This window comes from Phocoena phocoena, chromosome 2, assembly GCF_963924675.1.
Source record: "Phocoena phocoena chromosome 2, mPhoPho1.1, whole genome shotgun sequence".
NCBI lineage: Eukaryota > Metazoa > Chordata > Mammalia > Artiodactyla > Phocoenidae > Phocoena > Phocoena phocoena.
In genome coordinates, this window is record NC_089220.1 from 172,420,964 (window position 1) to 172,447,244 (window position 26,281).

Here is a 26,281-nt window from a genome sequence, read left to right on the forward strand (position 1 = left end):
ATCTGACTGAGTATTTCCTAGGAGGTTACGTTCCCAGACCAGACACAATTCCTTCTAAGAAAACTCTGTGCTAAAATGAATTACTGAACAATATGGGCACTTAGCCCAGAGCCACAAGCCACCACGTTACCTGCAGCACATTTTGTGGCCTCAGGGTCATTGCACTAAAATGGAAGTATTGCAGTCATGCCCTCCTGCCATGTGGTGACAAGTGAAAAACCGCTGTGCTCTTTGCAACTGGAAACTGTCATCAAAATGTAAAGAAGCTATGCCAACACGCTCACATCTTAGTTCACAGAGTTCACTGGGGAACAGTTTTGTTTAACAATCCATCAGGACCTTTGATATTTGGAAAGAAGGCTTAAATGTTAATCTCTGATGATCTGAAGTATAGAAGAACTCAATTTTTTTTTTTCGGTACGCGGGCCTCTCACTGTTGTGCCCCCTCCCGCTGCGGAGCACAGGCTCCGGACGCGCAGGCTCAGCGGCCATGGCTCACGGGCCCAGCTGCTCCGCGGCATGTGGGATCCTCCCAGACCGGGGCACGGACCCCTGTCCCCTGCATCGGCAGGTGGACTCTCAACCACTGCGCCACCAGGGAAGCCCAAGAACTCAAATATTTTTAAATGCCATTTTTTTATTGGAGTATAATTGTTTTACAATGTGTTAGTTTCTGCTGTACAACGAAGTGAATCAGCTATATGTATACATATATCCCCTCCCTCTTGGACTTCCCTCCCACCCAAGTAATTTTAAAAATCAATCTCAATATAATAGTTCTTTCCTAATTAGTCATGCATTCAAAGCTTCGATTTTCTCTCTGGTTTGAATTTTTTTAAATGGATTAGAGCATTGTGGACTCCAAAATATTAAACAACTCCAGTTATGCCCATAGTTATGATAATTGGCAAAATGTTATTCCACTTCTTTACAAAACCAAGGGAATACTTTAGTACAGCTCAAGAAAGATCCAGAAGTGACTAAACAATAATAGATTGAGCGAGTGATAGTCCTGTTTCTATAAAGGACTTGAATGGTTTATGATTAGAAATAATGAGGCAGAGTATGACACTAAGAGCTACGGACAAGGATAATGTATTCCATAACAAAAGCTGTACGCTTTTTTATTTACTGTAATTGATCATTAAATTTTGTTCTTCGGGGGCTTCTGGTTTAAAGTGACTTCCGGCTCATAGGACAGGACACAGAGCTTCCTATCATTTACTGAGCACGGACAAAATGCCAGACTCTGCTAATAACCCACTGGGATTACCTTATCCAATTAGCAAAACAACCACTCAGACATATAATATTACCCCTGTTTTCCAGATTAAGACACTAGAATTCAGAACAATTATGCAATTTGCCAAAATTCAAAGAGCCAGTAGTAATAAAATTGGGATTCAAATTATCCCTCTGATTCCAAACCATGAAGTAATGCATAAGGAAACAGAAAGTGACAAGTATTTCAATAATTCTAAAAACAGGAATGGGCAACACACTGCCAGAATCAAAACGGATTATTCACAACTAAAAGGCTAATGGAATATATGCAAAACCATGATCAATGGCCTTTATCCCACTGACAGAGGCAACCGGACATGGGAAGTGCTTGTGGGTGCATCTTAGGGTAGTCAGTCAAGGAACAGAAAAGAGGTCAGTGTGGTTGGGTCCTAGTGAGCAAAAGAGGAGGGGGGTTTGAGATGAGACACATGGGTAGAATAAGGAAGGGGCAGCAGATAATGTAAGTCCAGTTGGGCCATTATGAAGATGTGGGACTTCCCTCTGAGTGAGAAAAGAAGCCATTAGAGGCTTTTCAAGGAAAGCCTCATGGTCTGATTTAGGTTTAAACCCATCACACTGGCTGCTGTGTCGCGATGCAGAGAGACAAGGGTGGAAGTAGAGACCAGTTGGAAGTTATTAAAATAAATCTAAATGAGTGGTGATGGCGGTCGCAGTGGATGTAGTGAGAAGTAGTTAGATTCTGGATCTCTTGTAAAGATCTAGCCGAGCGAGCTGGCTTATGGGTACAGTTTAAGGATGTGAAAGAAAGAACTCCAAAACAGACATCAAGGCTTTGGACCTGAGCAACCAGAAGTTTGGAACAGTTATCTACTGAGATAACAAAGACTGCAGAAAGGGCAAGTTGGGTGGAAAATACACTAATATTCGTCTACAGTTAATACAGTATAAACATATATGTATCTGTCGTTCACAGTTAACACTCACGGATTTCATTAGCTTTCTTTTGCTAAGGGAAGCTAAGTATACTAAGGGTATTATACTTATACTTAAATATAATATTATACTCAAATATAATATTTGAGATTATACTAAGGGTATAATCTCAAAGCATGAGCTCGGCAACCTGGAAGACAGTCGACCTTGGTCTTCTAGAGGAGTCACTCGGCACAGCCAGCAGAGAACAGTAATTATGCAGGACCACCCATCTGCTTAAAATCTTTGGTGGTGGCTTGTCCTGTGACTCTGGTCCCAATCATAGGCTTAACTTTTCGGCTTACGCAGGTTCTTCCATGCGTAATGATCATTTGCTTGCAAATTTATCCTGCCTGTGACCCTGATATAGGTTGAGACAACTAATAGTCTCTTAAAACAGCTTTTATAAAAATTATGGCAAACATTTATTGTGACTTTGTTCTACCTAAAATACTTAGAATTTGTGTGAGATACAGTTGCACGGAGGGGAATATTCCTGACCGATTTATGGGTCAATAAACTCCTTAAACGATGGACTATAATATTCCTGACAGCAGGGGACACTTACTGTCATATGCTCACTGCCGCAGAATGGATGGTCTTCTAGCCTCAGGTTGTCAAAAGTGAGGGTCACCCGCTGTCCTTCCTGCACAGTGATTCTCCATTCACACATCCAGCCATGAGGATTGGGGTTCAGGTAGTTGGGAGAAGTGAAGGTCCCGGCAGGGCCCTGGAGATCCCCACCACATGCTGAGGGGGGGGGGGGGAAGAAAGACAGAGAAGAAAACAAAACCCAAAAACCTAAGAAAACTTCCAATCCAATCGTATAAGGAATGTTCTCAAAAGTAAAGCATTTTTTTTTATTGTCCCACTAGACAAAATCAGTGCTCTTATTTATCACTGTATGTACACAAGGACTGTCTCTGACATTTAATATTTAATCTCTGCTTCCACAGACGGTAGTTCACTGGCAGCCTTTTGTCATCATGGCCCAAGAAATATGAGAGTCCAGTAAGTGCAGTGATCATCAGAGTCAGGAAAATCAGAGGGCTAAAGTCAGCATCCAGTTTTTTCAAGACAAGATCTTTATTTCACCCGAGCTTGTCAGGGAATTTGGAATGCAAATTCTGAGTGACTCGAGCACTAACAGACTGGCTTTCTTAAGATGAGGAACGCGGCTCTCACCTCCTGACACCCCTCACAGCATTAGATCCGTTCCTTTGTAGCACTGATTGCAGTTGTGATTTTTCATCTATTGGTGTGACTATTTGATTAATGTCTGCCTCTCCGCTAAACGAGTAAGGCCCAGGAAGACAAGGGGCACGGTGTCTTTGTTTAGTTATTGTCACACCAGTGCCTAAGAGGAGTGTCTATCCAATGTAGGTGCTCAATTTTATATATATATATAAAATGAATCAAAGAACATACCTTCCACGCTGGAGTCAAACCGTAGTCTGAATCCTGAGGCAGTGAGAGAGCCGTCTGTGACAAACCTGACCAAAGCAACATTGCCAGAAGTATCTATGCTGTCAGGAATGGTGTTTCCACAGTATCTGCCCAATAGAGTACCTGTGAGAGTCAAATAATTAAGTATTTATATGTCCAGGTGATTGATTTCATTTCACCTCTACTTGAGAAATTCTTCATGTACGAAGAAAAAAATAATAATAGATAAGACCCTGGCCAGGAAGAAATGGTGACCTCTGGCAAGAGAAGCAGGTCAAACGTGAATAAAAATCAATATATTCAAGTATATGAGGAAGTGTAACAAAAACAGCAACCAATCAGAGCCGAGGGCAGCAGCACAACGAGGAAGGCTGCCCACGTGGTCAGTGAAGTGGTCCAAGGCGACGGAGTGACAAGCACCGCCCGATAATATTTCCAGGGTACGTCACCGTTTCCCTCCTTACCTTACAGGGTGCCCCTCAGACATCTGAGCGTGGCCCTGGAAGGTCTCCCTGGAAGAGGATGCCTTCCGGACACAGTGCTCTCAGGATAAGCTATATAATGCACCGGGGCTTTGGGCACCACTGTTTCAGGGGTAAGAACTGAGGGAGAGAAAAGCTGGCACTGTCCAGAGCTGACTGATCTGCACTTCTCCGCAAAAAAAAAAAAAAAAAGTCTTGCCTTACTTGGAAGTGAGGAAATTTCAGAGGCTGAGTGAGTAACCTGTGAAAATAGATAACCCCAAAAGACAGCAGACATATCTCACTGACCAGACGTGTGGTTTTCCCAGATCTCCACGAAGTCTCGTTCACAGCCAGATGAATCCTGAAGGCTAAAGCCTTCAAAGCGGATGGTGAGATAATGTCCCGAGGGTCCCTGGAGATGCCACTCACAGAACAAGTCGTCTGCATACGGAAGCGTTGGGTACCCGCTGCTTTCAATGACTCCACTTTGCCCTGTCACCCTTCCTCCACACTCGGCTGCAGAAAAAGAGCAATATTCTATCACAGGTTTTCTTTTTTTTTAATTCAACCAGCACATTTAAAAGCTTTTAGGTGCCAAGTGAACATGAACTGAAGTTTTAAAAATACTGAAAAGGTATGAAATGAAATCTGCTATTGATGTACAGAGAAATGATACCACAAGTCCAATCTAATAATGGGAAAGGGAAGACAGAAAGATGTTGAATGGCATATTCTGTAACGTCTCATGAATTCTCTTGGGACACTATGTAAGAGCTATTAGCTGCAAGTAGGTTTCATTCCAGAACTAACTGAGAGATTGATAAGGGCCTGCCTAGTACCCTGTGTTAGTGATTCTGTAGACTAAGTCCTAGCTCAGCTAAAAACAATGCTGTGGTCGATTAGTCATGCCTACCATTTCTGGTTTATCAAATAAACGGGTTACTGTAGTAATGGGTATCTCAGGGCCTTGAAAATTACTATCCAATTATTTCTTATCAGCTGGATGTGGGAGATTGAATTATATACAACTTGCCTCAGGCTATAAAATGACCCATGGTGTGGGTTAAATATTGTTACAACTAGGCTTTTCAAGTTTTGAACGCATTAAGTATGTTTGGTTAGCGTTCAGACCCAACAGATACTAAATTCTATGTAATTGTGACCATATTGTAGTGAATCTTCAGAATGCATTATTTATTACTCATTTTTTAAAGGAAGGAAATCAAAACATTGAATGAACGACCTGGCGCTAGACACTTAGGGGAAAATACATCTCGATTATCTATTAATGTTGAGGAGGTCAAAGTCACTGTTCTAAAAGTAGTTATTTGATTACTAAAGAGTTTTACATTTTAATATTGTATTTTAATATTGTATTTCACGACGAGAGGAAGAAACAAGAATTTAACTGGATATGTTTTCCACTAACAAGTTAGGGAAAAATACAAAATATTCAAGTTTACTAAAAAGAGTATTTTTAAATGGAAATTAAAGTAAAAATTAAAATTGATAAATGACTTTGTGGCTTTAAACATTCACATTCCTAACTTATTTCTATCATTAAAATAACTGTGAAAATTAGGCAGATAGAAAGGCTTCTTTAAAAATGGCATGATCATTTCAAAAGTTTTAATGCAATTATTCTGTCACTACTTTCTTATTGAATATAAAAATGTTGTTACCTATGGAATACTTGGCCTTGAATCCCACATGAGTGGGGCTGCTGTCAGACCGGAATCTCAAATACATCAGCTCTCCTGAGGACAACTGACTGGCGGGCAGAGAAGCTCCACAGAACTTGGAAAGCATCGGTGCATTTGAATCAGCACCGTCTCGCAACTCAAGGTAATTGGACGTACAGCTACAGTGGAAAGAAAATTCTGTTTAGTTTGCAAAGTCTATGGCTTTGACATATTTTGATAATAAAGATTTCACTTTCTCCAAGGGCATTATTAAATCGTCATTTCTGTAGCGCTATGTACACAACACAGCGTAGACACTATGACAGAGTCAGTGTTGGTGGTGTGTCACTTCAAAATGCCATACGATATTTTTCTGAATTATACACTCCAGTTTGTAGCTGAAAAAGACAGGTTTTACATGTACCACAATGAAGAATATGTACTCGCCTTCCATATTCTGTTGATCTTAGAAATGTAAAGATCATTCTCGAATCAACCCCTAGGAATGTCAAAACACAAGGATTTTGTTTCACATGATGTTACGACACATTTCACATAACAAAGATGAACTCTCTCTTGATAGCTATGTAACCGGGGCTAAGGGAGAATCTCAGCTGGAATTTTCCATGTCCCTAAAAGGGGACAAGTATTTACCCAGTATTTCTTGAGAAAGTCAACCAGCCAATTAATGCTCAGTGAGGGGAGAGTGGCATTATATCAGGAGTCCAGAACTGGAAAGCAAAAGCTCTCATACCTAAGCTTTGCACCCTGCACGTATTCATGCAGATGTATACACATGTTCGTTAAATAAAGAGAAAGATACAGATTTTTTTCAATCTAGGTAGTTATTCCATCTGTGTTCAACATAGTCAGACAAACCCTCTGGTTTGTAATCTTTAAAGATTCTTACTAAACAGAGATTGGGAAATCGTATTGTCCTTGCTTTCGTCCTGTCTCTGACACTGGTGACCCCGGGTGTCACAAATTTCTATTTGTTAAACAGATACCTTATCATTTATGACACTGAGTATGGGGCTGGCCGAATAAATATTCGTCTACCAGAGACACTCTCTTTTTCCTGTGGGAGGAAGAGCGGGTAATATAAATCTCAGACAGCCACCCTCCGTGTCTCTCGGAGGATGTGCACAGGGTCAGGAGGGACAGTGTCTGTTCACATCATCTGCTCAGCTGATGGGTGAGTGTCCGGCAGGCAAGGTTTTCAAGCTCCCGGTGTTAAGCATTTCCCTTCCCCGTCCCTAGATTTCCTTTGCCATATATGCTGCTGAGTGAAGAAGAAGGAAATTGTTCTGAGATGTGACAGCTGAAAAATACTAACTCTGGGTAGGAGGAAAATTAAACGGAGGTGACCTACTTGGGTGTTACTTCGACATTGAATTGATCTTCAAACTGCAGCCTTATGAGCTTCCCCGGAGGAGCAGCTATGAGCCAGCTGCAGTCAGCGTGCTGTGGATAATTGCTGGGGTGGTTGGGGGAGGTTACGTATCCAGCAGAATCCGCATCGTGGATGTAGATATTGCCCCCGCAGGCTGTCAGGAAACACAGTTAAATCAACCTACCATCTGGAGACAGAGGATGCAGGCGACTGCCACCTCCATTTTTAAAGGTCTCTTTATCTGTACCTCCAATCTTAATTTCCTTTCATCTGGAATTATCCTCCTTTTCTTTTTAAAGCAAATACATTCTGAATTTGCTATCAAGGGAGCTATCACATGTACCACTTTTTAACTCGCCAAACCATATGTCCTCATTGGAAATTTCACTCCTTCCTAAAGCCAACCAAATGATTATGGTGCATGGTGCATGCAGTAGCACATCATGGAAGCATAACGATGTACCCACCACTTTGTTAAGCGTGTCAAGGCACCAGCACTTTAACTGCCCCCTGACCATTCAGGTCAACAGACTGATGTTTAAAAGACTAAGCAGATATACATTTTGTACAACTCTGTGGACATTCACTCCTTATGTTTCTTTGGGATTTAGGTGCATCTGAAGAGCAAGAGATGAATGGTATAAGAAATTTGATGAGCCAGTTTTTTCGAGAAGATAATGAGCTTTTAATATTTTTTTAAAAAGCCCAAAGTGTTAAGTAAAAATACTTTCCTTTTATCAATAAACATTTTTTTGGGCAATCTCAGCAAACAAACCACGTAAGAACAATCTGGGTACTTACAATGCCAATGGAGTTAACCTGTTCAATAACTTAGCCTCACAGATACTGAATCTGCTAAATTCTATTGACATTTGTTTCCAACATCATTCAGCCGCTTAAGGGCACATCCTGAGTTGTGCCATTACCTAGAACTCCTTCATCTCTGAAACCCTAGACATTGAGCTCCTTTGACTGCCTTTAACTCCCTTGCTCCTGGTCTTTCCTTCAGATGCTCCTTGCAAAACCCCAATTCGGTGGTTGTGTTCCATTCAAACCATTCGTGGAAATTGATGCCACAACACATGCACGTTCTCCACTCTCGACACTGCTAAGCCATCCTCCTGTTTCATCAGATAGATGACAACAGCTGTATAAAACCAACTCGACTCCCCAAACCCTTCGTCCTCCCCGTTCCCTCTCTCATCTCAGCATGCTACTCTGAGCCCTCTTTTAGAAAGAAGTCAGATGAGAAGTCCCTCGATTTTTTACCCCTTATTTGTTACCATCCTTAAAAATTCATCTACATCTCTACCCTCCTTTATTTCTCCCTGTACGCTGCCTTCATGTATCTCGGGGTTGGTCTCCCAATCCATTCTGTCTCTTTAGGGACCCTGCTCTATTTAATCCCTCCATTTATCCTGTGCTTTTAATCTCATTCTCTCCCTCTCTCTCTCTCTCTCTCTCCTTTCCCTCCCCTCTCTCTCCTCCGTGATACTTTGACCTTTCCACGCATCACGAGCTCAAGTAATTTACAGCCACTTTCTTTACGTCCTCCTTCCCCCTTCACTCGTCAACCCTCTGAAAGCACTCTTTTCCTGGTCCCCCATCACCCTACAGTCACTTTACCCAAAGATGTTTGAAATCATTATTCTGTATCCACAGCAGTTAACGTGTTGACCACACCTTCCTTCTCTACATTGTTGCCCCTGAGCTTCCTGGACATTAGCTCTTCTCCTCCTCCTTTCATCCCTCTCACCATTTCTCCTCTGGTCCTTGGGTGCCTCTTTCCAGGCCTTTCCTGGCATTGCTGGAGGTCCCCAGGAATCCCCCTGCAGGCCCTTCATCTTCTCAGTATAAATAATTTCCTGGCTAAGGTCATCCACCCTCGTGACTTAAACTGCAACCAGTCTTCTAACAGTTCCCGTATTTCAAGATTCAGCCCAGATCCCTGTTCTGACCTCCAGACTCCTGGTCCAGTGCAGGGGTCTACTGGACATCCCGAGGGGACATCATTCAGAGATTTCAAACCGAACATGTCCCAGACTGCCCTTACTACCTACCCGCCGCCCAGAAGTCCGTACACAACTGCATGATCCTCTTCTTACTGACCACCTCGTTTTCTCCTTAATACTTGTTGCCATATGACACGCTGCATCTCTTATTTATTATCTGCATTTTAACACTGAAATTAAGCTCCATGGGGACATGGATTTTATTCGTTTACTGCTATATCCCCGGGGCCTAGCATAGTGTCTGTCACATGGCAAGTTCTTAATAAATGTTTGTGGGATAAATGGATCCACCAGCCAGAAACCTGGGGGTCATCTATGGCACCCTCCTGTCCCACATCCAAATGCACTCAATTCCGTATCTATAATCTCTCTCAGTATCCCTTGTCTTCTGCATGCTTATTGCCATTGCCTTTGTCCAGGACCTAATAATTCCTCCCTGAATTACTCTTTCACTTGCTCTCTCCACCTTAGTCTCTCCCCCTCCACGTGTTTTCAGTGCCACTGCCACACGGGTGTTTCTAATCTGACAGTGCCATTCGTGTTTTGGATTAAAACCTTCCAAGGGCCCCCACTGCCTTCCAGTGAACATCTTAACTCCTTTTGGTGCCGCCCTCCTGATTCCTGCCTGCTTCACCACCATGATGTTTAGCTCCTTTTGACTCTCTTCTCCAGCAGTTGTGAACTCTTTCAAATTCACGGAAACGCCTTGTTATTATCGCACAGCCATCGAGACTTGATATGTTGTCACCTCCTCTCTTCACTGACTGGCAAATCTCTGTCAGTTTCCTTCCTCTGGGAGCCTTCTCCCACCCATAGCTCCCGACAGCCCCTCCTTCTAGCCTCATCGTACCGTGTCCTACCTGTGCCTTTGCTTGTATGTCTCCCCCTCTGCACTGAACTCCTCAACAGACTTGGTAGTTTGCACAGTGTGAAGCCCTTTGTAAATGTCCAATTAATTAATTAGAATGTCAATCAGTCCAGTGAGAATAAAAGCATGGAGCACAGGGACACAGAACTCTCAATCAACCGTACTGAAGGAGTGTCCTCGGAGAACGATGGTGTAGGACAAGGCTAATTCGATGCCACAAGTTGTTCACTGAATAACATGTGTTAAAACCTGAGGAACTGAAGTGGCAAAGAAGTTGGTGTGCTGGAAAGACAGATGGGGAAGTAGAACTGACTGTAGTTATAGGAAATGGTTGAATCAGAAAGTTGAGAGAAACAAAGAGTGATCATATCGCAACAGGTTTTGAAATCAAAAGACTTTTAAGTCTAATATTGAGGCAGAAAGATGGGGAGACGGTAATGGCCACACCGTTCTTGCATGAACAGAGGGTCAAAAAAGCAACGAGTTACAGTGTTTGCAAATCTAAAAGGCTCTCTAAAGGCTCAGGACCAGGTGAAATCCTGCCCATTCACAACTCAGCAGCAAAGCTCAGAATGGAGATGGGGAAGGATGAGAAACTCGCTACCTATAAGGCAGCGGTACTGGGGTCACAAAGCTGTACTGGTAAAGGCTCCTTCTAAGCGTCAGAGCTCTGTGGTCTGGGAAGTGGTGAAAGGACATTCCCTGTAGTCATGGAATCTACACGAGGCATTAGATGATTTTCTGTGTCAGTTGGTGGAGACGTACTTCCTCTCCTCTCTTCAAATGAAGACATTCTGCTGACATTTTCAATTCTCATATCATATTTTGGAGAATGTGCGATAAAACATATGTGGTTCAGTTGGATTGATACAGATTTTGAAATATGTCCAAGAATCTGTCATTGAGGTCATAGGGTTATCCTGAAATCCAAATTATCTAATTTTAAGGGGACGAAGACTTACTCTTTACAGACACCACTCCTTCCCTTTTTTGAGGCTATGCTTGTTTACTTATTTATGCAATTAAACATTATCTAAAAATAAATGTCACAAAAATCAAATCATTACAGTAGAATTAAATATAATTACAATCAAGTATGATTAAGACAAGGTAATTAAGTAAAGATCATTACTGTAATATATAATTAAATGGGTAATAATAGAATCAGAGGATTATATGTTCATTTAAAAAGAAGCATACAGATGATTACAAAACAATGTAATTATCATTCTTATAATGTTTCTATAACTGTATGTAACATAATTAGACATTGCATAATGGAAAAGTCTAAGGAATTTCAGGGGATCATTAAGATCAGCTCAATTTATACTCATGGAGAAGTTCACTTTGTTCATTCTCTTGATATGTGGCCTTGGAACAATCTAAGCCTCAACTTACTTATCTGAAGAATGGGCACAATGAAGAAAATGTAGTCGTGATGAGATATCAAACGTATCAAGCATAAAGTAAGTGCTTGATAATAGGTAGCTACTCTTATTAACATTATTATTGTTAGTTCAGAAAAAAACTTTACATATTTTTTTCTCAAATCTATTTAAACAAAAAAGGCCAAGCAACTGCAGAAAAAGTCAGACATTATTCTCAGTGAAAATACTTACCTAAACTCTTTGCCTCATATGTGATTTTAAATCCTCGTCCTTCATTACTATTATCAGAAATGAACTGAACAAACATTTGATTATCTGAGGTGAACAGAGTGGACGAAGGTCGACTGCCACAAAAACGCCCATTTCCTCCATGGGGTCCCAAGGGTGGAGAAGAGATATCAGGTCCATTTTTTAGCTGGAAAGACAAATTAAAATTGCACAATTTCCTTCACACTGATAAAGATGAGGTATACAAGTTCTATCAGTTTACAGCCCAGGAGGGGAAACATCATCGTTTTGTTTTCTGAATGAAGTGTGTAGAGAAAGTAGTTAGAAAAAGCAGCAAACAACACCTACCACCAAGTAATCCCCCTGGCTGCAAGAAGAGTCTCTATTTGGAATCTGGAAGGGCTGCTCAAAGTGTACAGCGATGGTCAGACCACTCTGAACCTGGACATGCCAAGAGCAGTTGAGGTTGGGAGTGTAGGTCTCTGCATACCTGGGTGATGTGATAATCCCTCTGTCTGCATGCAAGTATCCACCACAACCTTCCCAGGAAGAAACAAAGACAGCACATTTAAATAACACTCACAACTGGATTTTGATACTTCTTCTGTTTGTCTTGAGAATTTTCAAAGTATAGGCAATAGAAATGTGGTTTGAAACTCACTCGGGACCAAAAAATGTTGGAAACAATTAGCGCAACAAGCTTGGATGGAGCTCAGGCTCCTCGGTACTCATTTTGTTTTTGTTTCTAAGATACGGATGTAGAAGTAAGCAGTGGAGACAAATCCCTTAACTTTCATGAAGCTTACTTTGTAGAGGAGTCAGACGTACAACAAACACCTACATAATTAATATGTGAGGTGGTGATAAGTTCTACAAAGAAAGATGAACGGGGAGAGGGAAAATGAACTATACTGCCTGAGGCAGTTAGCGAAGGCCACGTTACTGCAGTCATATCCGAGCAGAGACCTGATTGAAATGGGGGATCGCATCCTAAGTGAAGTAAGTCAGACAGAGAAAGACAAATCCCATTTATCATGTTTATGTGGAATCTCAAATACGCCACAAATGAACCTGCCTATGGAACAGAAACAGACTCACAAAGAGAACAAACCTATGGTTACCAAAGGGGAAAGGCGGGGGGGGGGGGCGGTAGGGATAACTTTGGAGTTTGGGGTTAGCGGATACAAACTACTATATATAAAACAGATAAACAACAAGGTCCTTCTGTATAACACTGGGAACTATATTCAATGTCCTGTGATAAACCATAATGGAAAAGAATATGAAAAAGAGTGTATGTCTACGTATAACTGAGTCACTTTGCTGTACAGCAGAAATTAACACAATACTGTAAATCAACTATACTTCCATAAAATCAATTAAAAAAAGAAAAAGAGAGACGGGGAATCAAGACATAAGACTGTTTGAGAGAAGAGCACTGCAGTCCAGAAAACAGCTGGCGTGAAGGCTGCTGTGTTAGTGGGTGCATCACAGAAGTCAGAATGCATGAGGCCAAATGAGAGACCAAAATGGTTAGCCCGGTAGGTCGTGCAGGACACTGCAAGGGCTTATTCTGAGTAAGAAGAGGAACACATTGAAGCGTTTCGAGCATCAGAATGGCATGATTTGACTTAACATTTTAAAGACTCACTCTGTCTGCAATACTTGAACTCTAAGGAAGGGCAGGGCAAAGCAGAAGCAAGAGGTCCAGGACGGGGGTGGCTTCCTGAGTCCAAGGAGGGTTGACAGATGCCTGGACTAGGGTGGCAGAGCAGTAGAAATGGGGAGAAGTGGTTGGACTCTGGATATACTGCGAGGGTGGGACCATTGTGGTTTGTTGATGAATGGGATTGATGGAGCCAGAAAAGAAGAATCAACGGTGATGCAAGCTTCCTGGCTTAAATAGCTGGAAGAATGTACTTCCTAAAATCGAGAAGAATGTGGAATGAACAAGTCTGGGGCTGGGGGAGGTAATAAATGGTGGGAGGCAAGAGTTAGTTTCCCACATGTTAACTCACACAGCGTGAGCTGTCACGCACATGTCCACGAGCCACATGACAGAGAGGGAGAAGTTCGAGCTGAGAAGACAGCGATGCAGTAGACGCTTATTTGCCAGCTGTCAGGGACCGACCAGAGCATCAGTGAGTGAGGGCAGGGAGCTCACACGGCCCGTTAAAACGCAGAGGTGGAAATTTACCTTAGGTCTGTCTAATTCCCAAGCCCATTCTCCTAAACCACTCTGCAGCTGTCCCCCCCTTGACGACCGTTTATCTTCAATTGGTCCCTACTCTATAAAAGGCATACATAATCCTGGAGAAAACATTCGTTTTTCATGTCTAGATTGATAATCTACTTTAAAATTAGGTTTTTCAGTTAAAAATATGAGACTTTAGAAATGTCACATTCTGTGGGCTACTTTTTGACTTTAATCCAGTGTGGGTTGAAAATGATTGTTTGGACTTCACATATTGTCAAGTTTTGAAAGTCTCGATCATACTCCACACGACAGCCTGCCACACATGATGCCCATTGTCAGACTCACCAAATCCATATTTCAAGAGCAAACAAACTCTTCCTGCCAACCTTTAAATGAATCATTTCAACCAAGGGGTTTATGACAATACCTCCTACATTACCTTGGTTATTTCTTAGGTTGAAGATAACTCTGACTTACTGCTTCTTTCATGTGTTATGGGTATGTACTGTCTTCTGGTTCCAGCCATCCTCTAGGCTGAAATTTTGTTTTAAACATCTTTCTCTTGTGCCTACCGTGGAGGGAAGATGCCCTGCCCAAAGAACTGAAGATGGGGGACCATTCACAAATGTGGCCAGTTTCTTTCTTTTTTTTTTTTTTTTTAAGACTTAATAACCTGACATCAGCATAACCCCCAGAGGCTGGGCAGAGACCTGTGCGCTCTGACTTAGAACCTGTGTCCTGGCATTGAAACATGAGCAGCGTGTGTTAGGGAGAGAGCAAGAGGAAGATGAGATGAAATGAATTAGAACCATGAGAACATATTACTCTTGTGAAACGATGCATTAAAGCCCGCCCTGGTTACACTGAAGTCCGAGGTGAAGTGGATCACCATGTGCTCTCCAGTAGACCGGATGGGCCCAGGGATGTCTCTGCCACAGAGAACTGCTAGCTCCTGGGCCATGCTGTTGTCTCCTACGACCAAAGAGAGGAAATGTCAGTGTAAAAATATGACGTCTTAAGAGTCTCCTCCACAACTTACTTACAAAACAGAAATAGAGTCACAGATACAGAAAACAAACTTATGGTTACCAGGGAGGAACGGGGTTGCAGAGGGATAAACTGGGAGATTGGGCTGGACATAGACACACTACTCTATATAAAGTAGATACCTAATAAGGACCTACTGTATAGCACAGGGAACTCTACTCAATACTCTGTAATGACCTATATGGAAAAGAATCTAAAAAAGAGTGGATACAGGCATACGTATAACTGATGCACTTTGCTGGTCACCTGAAACCAACACAACACTGTAAATCAACTAAACTCCAATAAAACTTTTTAAAAAAGAGTATCCTCCACCATCATTGCAACCCAGCCAAAGTGCCTCACACATTATTCTCAAAACACCCCCATTCCTAGGAGGCAGCAGGATTACCAAATAAGGGACATTCCAGGGGTTACATCATTGTGGCTCCAGTTTGTAACGGTGCCGCCTGTCTTTTTCTTTAACCTTTTCAATAACAACTTCTTTGCCAGTTCCCACTGCCTTTCCAAAAACTGGCTGACAGTTCTTCCTGGAACGAAAACTCAAAATGAGAGGACGTGAGACTGGGAAGTAGCTGAGGACCAGTGCTGATATGTGCAGTAGATTCTGATCTAAACTATTCTGACTGCTGAAGGTCAAGTATCTAAAAAAAAAAAAGGTTTGATTCTTCAGCCCCAGATCCGCTGCTAATGTTATAAGGTCATTTGCCCCGAAATCTGCCTTCACCTTCAGAGGGGTTTTCTTTTTTCTTTTCATTATTTTGTTGTTCATTGTTTGTTTTGCCATTACAAGAACACACTTCTCTCCACGTGTGGAGGATGAAAAAAGATAGTGCCGGCAAATGTGCACCTCCAGAGACATCAGTGAGAGCTGGGTAACGCCCAAGCCCCTTTTTCCTTTGGCTTTTCTCTTGATTATAAATTTTGATCAGAACAACTGTCTCAGTCAAAGCCTGAATGGAGCAAGGACTTAGATTCCTTGGCTGGGAAAATATGTTGTTTTTTCCCTAAGGCAGAGAATTAATTAATCTGAAACTTAAAAAAAGACAAAAATAGAATATGAGACATGAGGAAATTTGTCCTTTCACTCAACTAGCAAAATGATTCTTTTTTGACATTGGCCACAACCTAAAATTTACTCATTATTAACTAGTGTAGAAAACAAGTTATCAAATGTAGTAGCACAGCTATAAATACACGATGCTTGGAAAGGCATTCTTTACAGGGGTTCTGACCTCTGGAAACTTCTGCATTTTTTATCATTCAAAAATTTATCTGTGACTCCTTTTGCATTCTTATCTTCATTATGCTATTTTGCTACACATTTCATCCCAAATCTGTTGACTTATTCTCTAAGTAACTGCATCACAAAGCTTTGAAGCTTATTATATGTTGTTACTTATTTCACATGTGTATATTTTATCTCTCAATGAGACTGAGTTGGGTCTACTGATTTTCGTTTCTTTCCTAAAGAAAGAAAAAAAAGAGGAAAGATGATAGTTCTGGGCAATGTGCTGATAGCAGATAGTTGATAGGAAAAAGGGGGAAAGTTATGGTTTACCCTCTGATCACGTTTGAATGACTGACTTGAGTCTTCACTTACTGCCCAGCTCCTACAGAAGGAAAGTAAAGCACCTCTGCCATTTGATTTTTCTACTATACTTAGTGGGGGTCTAGGGTTAAGGGGATAAGGCGGACATGAAAATGCACATTAGCCTCCAGTGGGCCAAAATCAAACACATGCTTTGGTCCAAAAAAAAAAAAAAATGCTCTGAAGCTTTTTTCATCAATTGCCAAAATTTAACAAACTGAGAAGTTCATAGAAAACTCTATGCTTCTCATATCTCTTGGAAAATGAGATCCATAACACCGAACCTGCACTCCTAGTAGCTGCCCTTTGATTCTGTCCTCCAGTTTAACACCTTACTAGACGTCACCTGCTGTCCAGGCAGGCACTGGGGTTGCAATATGTGTCATGCAGGGCAGTGGGTCCCCAGCTTCAGAGACTCTACCACCGGGAGGCAGGGACCCGGGTCAGGCGAAGGGAGCACGTCACATCGGGGGCAAAACTTAAGGAGGCGCCCGAGACCTCAGAAATCAAGATAAAAATATTTCAGTACAATATTTCAAAAATTGAAATTTAATGTAAAATGAACAAAATATTAAAATTTTAAATAAAGATAGGATCTGACTCTGTACTTTGTCCAATCCTGCCTTACTCTCCTCACCCCGATCTTAACCTTAACCGGAGACAGATCTAGGACCCATCCAAGTTTCTAGTTTAGTTGGTCTGGGGTGGGGCATAGAATTTGCATCTCTGACAGGTTCCCAGGTGATGCTGATGCTGCTGGTCTGGGGACCTCACTGTAAGAGACACTGACTGGAGGATATGGCCTCCCTATTCTCCTCTGTTCCATGCACATCGTGAAGCACAATTCTGTGCGCCTGGCATTGAAGCATTATTTATATCCCTCGCTCATCGCATAGCAATACCACACCTAGGTACAGAGGAAAAGGTGAAAAAATATTAGCCCTTAATTCTACCCATTCTACCCAGAGATTCAGTACACAATAGAAACTTGAATACATTGCAATTTTAAATACTTTTCACACTTGGATCTTAAAGCCATAGGTATAAAATATCAAGATTTATTTCCATAGCCTTTCAACGAGAAAGCAGCACAACCTGGAAACTCATTTTATAATTTCCTACTTAAACCACAGGGAGTGTTTCCTCTTGGGAATGTAATGCTCTCCCTAACATAGCGTGCGGATTATTTTGTTCCAGGCAATTGAATGCTTTCCTAATGTTCTGCAGAAATGGTGGCCAATTCTAGTATCTCATGCTTTCACTGACCATAATACCTGTGCATTTCCATGCAAATGGATGGAAGCAGTAAACAAGTCTGATTATAATTGAATGTAACTAAATGTGTGTCAGGGTTGAAACTTGGTAGTTTTTTGTTTTATCTTGTTTTTTAAACGTTTCTCACCGTCTCTTATCACAAGTTTATCATAGCTGCATGTACTATGAGATTCAATGTCCAGGGAAAGGATGTTGAGTTCCACAGTAGAATCAGGAGCCTGGATAAGCCACATACAGTCAGCGCCATTACTGTAGCTTTCAGGCCAGCCTGGGGAGTAAAGAAAGACTGGAGCATCTCCTGTCTGCAGGAACCCACCACAAGCACCTGCAGAATGAAAAGCAACATCGTTGAAATACCTCTGGCAGAAAAGAAGGTAGCATTTCACTTGAAAGCCACAGTTCTATACTGAAACAACCAATTGAAACAATTTTCTCAAAGAAATTTATACATATTTTATTAGATCCACTGATTCAGACAGCTGTGATTTCCATAATTTTTTGAAGAAAAACACACTGTATTCTACTTTTTTCACCGTAGTTTTACCACTTAACCCAATTATTAACGAGTGCCTATTATTTGTCAAGCACGAAGTAAGTCCATATGGAAGACCCTGTTATTATCGTTACCAAGGTAGAACTTTGTTCATGTCTCCAGTGTGCTTTAATCTTCACCTTTTTTTAGCATAGCTATTCATCATGTAATTTATATTAGGCAGTTTTGAAAAAATTTTCAATTTGGTGAAGGGAAGCATTCAAAAAAGTTTGTGAGCTTATGATAACAACAGCCTTGTTTTGGTGGTTGTTGTTTGCTTTTGAAATAAGTTTTGCTGAGTTATTATTCACTCACCATAAAATTTACCCTTTTACATAGTTCAGTGGTTTTTAGTATATTCACAAAGTTCTGCAATCGTCACTGCTACCTAATCTTAGAGCACATTTTCACCACCCTGAAAGAAACTGGATACTCTTTACCACTGATTCTCTGTTCTCTACTCCACAAGTCTATGGAAACCACTAGCCTACTTTCTGTCTCTGTGGATTTGCCTATTGAAGACATCTTATATAAATATAATCGTACTGTATGTGGCCTCTTGTGACTGGCTTCATTCCCTTAGCGTGATATTCTAAGGTTCATCCGTATTCTAGCATATGTATCAATACTTCTTTCATCTTAAGGCTGAATAGTATTCCACTATACGGATATACCACGTTTAGTTTTTCCATTCATCAGCTGTTCGACATTTGGGTTCTTTCCTCTTTTTCACTATTTATGAATAATGTTTCTATGAACATTCATGTGTAAATTTTTGTGTGGACATATGTTTTCAATTTTCTTAGGTATATAACTAGGAGTGGAACTGCTGGATTGTATGGTAACCCTGTGTTTCAATCTTTGAGGAACTTCTAAACTGTTTTCCAAAGTGGCTGTAGGATTTTACATTTCCACCAGCAATGTACAGATTCTCCACATCTTTGTCAATAATTGTTATTGTCTGCCTTACTGATTATAGCCGTCCTAGTGTTAAATACATATTTTCTAGTATATCACTTTAATTCATTTGTTATTTATTTAACTGTATATTTTCGAGTTTTTTCTGTGTGGTTGTTCAGAGGATTACAATTAACGTCTTAAGTAAAGACAATGTAGTTTGGATTAATATTAACTTAATTTTAATAGTATACAAAACTTGGCTATAATATAACTCCATTCCCACCCACCCCCATCTTTTATGCTATTATTGTCATAAAACTATATATTTAAACATTATAAGACCATCAGCATAGTTTATTATTATTGCCTTATGCAGCTATCTTTAATCAGATAGCAGAAGAAAAGAGCTACAGATGAAAATACATTTATACTGCCTTTATATTTATATATATAGCTGTCTTCACTACCTACTGTCTAGCAGTAAAGACATGCTAGGGTCATTTCATTTCATTCTGAAAGCCCCCCTTTAGCATTTCCTGTAGCATAGGTCTGCTTGCAATGAATTCTCTCAGTTTTCATTTATCTGGGAATGTTTTAATTTCTACTTAGTTTGGAGGATACATTTTCTGGCTATAGAATTCTTGATCAACAGTTTTTTTACTTCAGCACATTGACTATGTCATCCCACTGCTCTGACCTTCATGGTTTCTGATGAGAAACGAGATGCTAACCCTGTTGAGTATTGTTTTTACAAGATAAGTGATTTTCTCTTCGTGCTTTCAAGATAACCCCTTTTCTTTAGCTTTGATAGTTTGACAGCAGTATGTCTAGGTATAGATCTCACTGAGTTTATCCTACCTGGAATTTTGGGGGTTCTTGGATGTGTAGATTAATATTTTTCATCAAATTTGGGATGTGTACAGACATTGTTTCTTCAAGTATTCTTTTTTCCCCTTCCCTCTTTCTTTACCTGGGACTCTCATTATGCATACATATGTTGGTATAAATGATAGTTTCTGAAGCTCTGTATAATTTTCTTCTTTCTTTTCCTCAACAGGATAATCCTAAAGGACCTACATTCAAATTCAGGGATTCTTTCTTCTGCCTGCTCAGATCTGTCATTGAGCCCACCCAGTGAATTTCAACTCCAAAATTTCTAGTTGGTTGCTTTTTCTTTCAAAAATATCTATCACTTTATTGATATCCTCTATTTGGTGAGACATCATTCCCATACTCTTCTTTAAATCTTTAAACATGATTTCTTTTAGTTCTTTAACATATTGACAATAGCTTATTTAAAGTCTTTGTTAAGTACGTCTGACATTTTGGCTTTCTCCAAGACAGTTTCTATGGATTGCTTATATTCCTCTGCATAGGCCATACTTTCCTATTTCTTCATGTGTCTCATAATTTTTTGTTGAAAACCAGACATTTTAAACAATGTAATGTGGCAACTCAACTCTGGAAATCAACCCCTCCCCCAAAGTTTGCTGTCACTGCTCTTTGTTCAGTGGCTTTTGTGTACTAATTCTGTAACGTCTGTGTTAATTGTTGTGTGTAACCACTGAAAGTCTGTGTTCAGGTTAGTGATCAACAACTGATTAAATAGAGATTCCTTTTAAATGTCTTGAACCAATAATTCTCTCACTTTTCTGAGTGACTGTGTGTGTGTGTGTGTGTGTGTGTGTGTGTGTGTGTATTGGGATACGCCTATACGACTCTAGAAGACAGTTTATAACTCTGCCCTAGAATTCACTTTCTGCTTTCACAGAGCCTCAAGATCCTACAGAGGTGAGAGACTGGGGCCTTCTCGAGTCTCATGTTGGGCATGTTTATAGCCCCGCACATGAGTGGAGCCTTCTATGTTCCCAGAAATATGTCAAAACTTTTCAAAGTCCCCTATGGATATATCACTCCCCAGTTTTTCTTTTTACATTTTTGGTCAGCCTCTTATTAGCTGTAACTGGAATCACTGCCACATGCAGTTGTGATGTTAAGTAACTTGCCACTGACGATTTCTAAAAAACACCCCAGAGACAGGGCTTTTGCGCAGAGCACACTGAGTCAGGTCAGATGAAGACGAGTCCTGAGAATGGAGCTTTTCTAGGAAGCTGCCAGACAGGTTAAATAATAGCAATTCCTTAGGGATAGGATTATTTCTGGAGTTCCAGATCTACTCCACCCCTTCCAGTGGCTGTTAGGCCGCTGGTTTTCATGGCTAACGTGGTTGTGAGGCTATTGTGAGGTTACTGCAAAGCTAGGACAGGGAGAGAGATGGGAATAGGGAAAATTAAGATGCCAGAAAGTTGTCTACTGTCACTCAGACTGAACCATTTTTCTTGAATAAACACTCTTTAGGTCATTGCAATTTTTAATTAATTTCCAGAGTTCTCAAAAGTTGATTTAAAAGTTTTTTGCCAGTGTTCTCATTGTTTTTCTGCAAGAATAGATTTTCAGAGGCCTTTACTCCACCATTCCAGAAGTTTATGACTCTTCTACATGTTTGAATCTTGCTAGGGCCACCAAGAAATGAATGTAAAATTTATAGGACTAGGTCCTAATTACTTTATCCTATTACTATATAGGCTGTACAAGTTTAAAAATAAAATAAAGTAAAAGCAATTTCAAAGTATAAGATCCGAATATTATCCAGTATCTTCAAATGTTAAGATTTTCCTTTACATAAAATATTTCTTATCTTGAATTTATAAAAAGCAGTTATCATACTAACTATAAGCTGTTAGTGCTGTTTGTCAAATATTCCATTTTTCCTCACTTCCAAACATACGGTGAAATTGCATTTCCTAATACTTCTGTGGTTGGGTGAGGCCATTTGACCAGTTCTGGTTTATGAATCATAAGCAAAACGACATGTATCACTTTTAAGCTGAACACTTTAAGACTGAGGCATGCCAGGGCTCTCTCTCCTCTTGCCATGATCACAGGTAACGTCCCAAACAATGTCAGATCCAACACCCAGTTAACCCAAGAGGGCAACATGAACAAGTAAGAAGTCTTGTGTTTCTCAGCTATTCAGAGTTTGGAATTATTTGTTACTGCAGCATAACCAAATATGTCCTGACTGATAAGCTAATATTTTCCAACTTGCCATATTTAATTTCCTTCACATGACCCTAGTCCACATTAGGCTCATTTTCCTCTGACTGCTTTTTGCTTTGTCATTTAATCATTTAGTTACTACATCATTATTTAACTGAGTGCTTTATCTTTGCCAATTACTTTTGAACTCTTGGAGTGTAGAGATTATATCTTGGTTTCCTTTCTTAGTTGGTATACACTTACCTCAGCATGTCTATAATAAACCCTCTATAAATATTGGTTGAATTAAATTTTATGTATGTTCGCATAAGGAATGCTAATGTTACAGTGTTTAATATATTAATACAATTTAAAACAGTAAGCTTTTTTTTCACTTTAATGGAAGCGTCAGAATGTGCTATGATCATGAGATAACCATTTACACCAACTAGGTAACTAGTAAACTATAAAATTTTCTTATTCTTTTATTTTTTCCTTTGCTTGTTTTTCATTAAGAGAAATGAGATTTATGATACTATACCATATTCACTCATCCACTTCAATCACATAGTTATGGAATATATGTATGAGAAGAGAACTTTTTTTTTGAGTACTACAATATACTTATTGATATAATGTTTTGCATGAGTGATTTCTTCTGTAACTTGAGATTGGTGGACATAAAAGAAGCTTAACTCAAGTTTACTTATGAGAGCTATCCAGTCTTAAATGGATAGCTCTAAATTACATTTGGCAATCTTGCTGATGGCTCTTTGCTCTTAGATAAATAGATTAATGTTTTAAGGAAGAGTTTCATAGTCAATGCTATGAAAGCACCTTGCAAGAGAGGTGAAAATAACATCTTAGGACAGAATGCTAAGAGGCATTAAATAATATGTAAGTATGAATTACACCTTCAACTGTGATCTCTGTTGGTACAAATTCCCAAGAAGCTAGAAGCAAACAGACTCTCATCTTTTAGGGTCTGTTTAGTCTTAGAACAAGTTCAAAGTCTGAGTACTCTTCAATGAGATCCAATGATAATATGTCCCAATCAAATATTTCAAGGAGTGAGAATATGCCATAAGAAATATCTGCTGAATTTATTCTACGTCAACCCTCAAATTCACAAGAGCCATTCAAAAGTGTTTAAACAAATTTTCAAAAGAAAAGCGCAGTCTCCCAAAACACAGCTTACTGAGGGAATTTTAAATGTCTTAAAAATAGTAAAATGAAAGCCTAAAATTTAGGCCAACTTTACCTTGAAACATGAGGGTTTACAACCGGCTAAGGACACACTGAAGCATTTCTGAAGGCACACTTAAAAGGTAACATAGAGGTAAAACAGTTACTTGCATTAGTTGATCCGTGTGTGTGTGTGTGTGTGTGTGTGTGTGTGTGTGTGTATGTGTGAGAGAGAGTATGGTATTTGCAAACCAAACTTTCAGAGATCTCTAAAGCGATTTCTAGAAATTGTAAGTAGAATATCTTATGGACATCAAACCCTTAACTATTATGGAAAATATAATGGGAAACCAGCATTTTTTTTTTGAAATAAACATCTAATCTCTAAGTATTTATGAAATTCAAAGGACACCTGAACATATGGAGGAAGGGTTTTGAGACTGTAATTACTCTTCTTACTCACTTGTGCATTTGGCCCTTATTAGTGGGAACCTTTGAAATACTAGTCTGCACGTATCAGCCCCTAAAAAGACTTTCATTTATTACCAAACACACCTGTAGCAATGGTAGGTAAAGGTCCAACAGAGGCATTCATTGCAAACCACTCCAAAAGGAATCCTTTCCCTGAGATTGAAGAGTCAGAAGAAAACTGAAATGTCAAAGAACTTCTAGTGGAGCTCAAAGAGCCAGTCTGGGTACCACAATAGGTTCCAATCAGGCGGGAATGAATGCCAGCCCCATCATAAACCTGCATGGAAGGGACAGATAATAGAGCACTGAACTCAGGCAATCACCTCCATTTTTCTTCATAAATAGAAAACCACGAAGTGTAAACTATGATTGCAAGTAATTAAATGTGTTTTTAAAGTATCTGTATCTTCCCCGCAGAATTATATTAGTAACCATGCTCCACGTGATATAGCTCATTATTCGATTTACAGTAAAACTTATGGGTGGAAAAGTAGGAACAGGATAGTGGCACAACAGTGCCTATGAAATGTGCTTTGGGGCCACAAAAGGGAGGAATTAGGAAGAAAGGGGGAAAGTCACAAGAAAAAGGAAAAGTCTAATGAGAGAAAGTGGCCAGGTATCCTGAAGGAGTTCACATTTCCAAAGAAGTAAAGAAGCAGAATTAATAACAGGAACAGAATCACAGCTTGTGAGGGCTCAGCATACTCAAAGCACACAAGAAATCTCTTTCATTTGGTTGAAAATGTTAGATTACATAGTTAGAGACATATTTTGTGATAGTTTCCAAACACGTAATCTTGAGCACGTTTATTTTTTTCTTCACATGTGGGTGGATCTCTCCAATTACATTTCATATCCTTCCCTCCATCTTGTAAATAATTTGAACAAGTTCGTTATAAGTGCTATTACATATTTCTCTATTGAAGCTACTATATAAGCTCAGATTTCAAATTAGCTAATAATTATTTCCAACTTACTGAGCATCTATCAAGTACTAGGTTCTATGTGAAGCACTGTGGACCTAAAATGAATAAGACAGAATCTCGGCCCTCAAGAATCTGATAGTAAAATAGTGAAACCCTTAGAAGCAGAAAGTAGAATGGTGTTTACCAGGAGATGCGGGGAGCGGGGAACAGGGAGGTGGTCAAAGGGTACAAAGTTTCAGTTATGCAAGATGAATAATTCTGAAGATCTAATGTAGAACAATGTGACTATAGCTAATATTACCATGTATATACTTGAAATTTGCTAAGAGGGTAAATCTTAAGTATTCTCACCACACCAGAAACAAAGAAAGAAGATGGTAACCATTTGAGGTGATGGATATGTTAATTAGCTTGATTGTGATTATTATTTTACAATGTAAAATTGTAAAATATCATATATCAAAAGACCTAGTTGTACATCTTAAATATATATAATATTTATTTGTCAAATATACCTCAATAAAACTGTATAAAAAATAATCTGATAGTGTTTCTGGAATTGATGCAGTTGCCAATGTCTGGATGGCAATGATCGCCACAATTTTTATATACTTATATTTACTTACTTTAAAATGATTGTTCAAATTTTTAACACTCTAACAGGAGAATAAACAGGGTAATGGGATATAAGATAGAATAAATTCTTAATTAAGACACATACACATGCTTAGATAAAGCCCAACAGAAAGATTACAATAATGCGGAAAAAAAGTTAGTTACAGAATCAAAGATAATAATTATACTGTCAGAATCACCATTGTTCAGGTAACCTGGAAGGGGTATTCGTGATGTAGGGTAGACCATCCCCTACGACTTGTAAATGCTTGAATAGACATTAACTTGGATCTATGGTTGCCAATAGCAAGTCACCAAAATGTATAAACATCAGTTGCTCTTGGAAACTCACCTTTAGTTTGTCATAATAGCAGTTGAGTGTTGCCTCCATGTCCATCTCCAAGATTCTACCATGGATAACCTGAGATTCATTCACATTCACTGTCCAATGGTAATTGGAGTTGGGGGGGTAATTTCCGGGCCATAAGGGAGAGGCAATTTTCCCGTGAGTTCCCACAATATTATCATTGCCAAATACTAGGAAGAAAAACAGAGTAGTAAATCAGACCTACTTAGAACAGCTCTTTAGTCAAATGAAAGAAACAAAAGGCAAGGGGTGTTAAAAAGGATGGACTTCTAATTGACTGCAATTTCTTTTTTTTTTTTTTTTTTTTTTGCAATTTCTTTTCTGAACACTGAAAGAAATACTGCTTCCCTTTTGGTTTCTCTGCTATCTATTAATTCTTTGGAGAAGGGTGATATGGTGAATGGAATTCCATCTCCTTAGAAGACCACATGGTGTGAA

General features: G+C 39.7%; 1 protein-coding gene across 1 annotated transcript in view; it reads right to left on the reverse strand.

Annotated features, from left to right (window-relative positions):
- The window catches only part of CUBN (cubilin), a 263,719-nt gene that overhangs the window by 74,179 nt on the left and 163,259 nt on the right, over positions 1-26,281 (reverse strand). The window contains exons 38-48 of the mRNA XM_065870957.1: positions 25,829-26,013; positions 24,020-24,212; positions 17,936-18,133; positions 14,721-14,867; positions 12,047-12,237; positions 11,702-11,885; positions 7,182-7,356; positions 5,810-5,988; positions 4,434-4,643; positions 3,646-3,786; positions 2,786-2,967 (exon numbers count right to left, since the gene is read on the reverse strand). Of these exons, the coding sequence (XP_065727029.1) occupies positions 2,786-2,967; positions 3,646-3,786; positions 4,434-4,643; positions 5,810-5,988; positions 7,182-7,356; positions 11,702-11,885; positions 12,047-12,237; positions 14,721-14,867; positions 17,936-18,133; positions 24,020-24,212; positions 25,829-26,013 (1,985 nt within the window). The remainder of the gene's footprint in view (positions 1-2,785; positions 2,968-3,645; positions 3,787-4,433; positions 4,644-5,809; positions 5,989-7,181; positions 7,357-11,701; positions 11,886-12,046; positions 12,238-14,720; positions 14,868-17,935; positions 18,134-24,019; positions 24,213-25,828; positions 26,014-26,281) is intronic.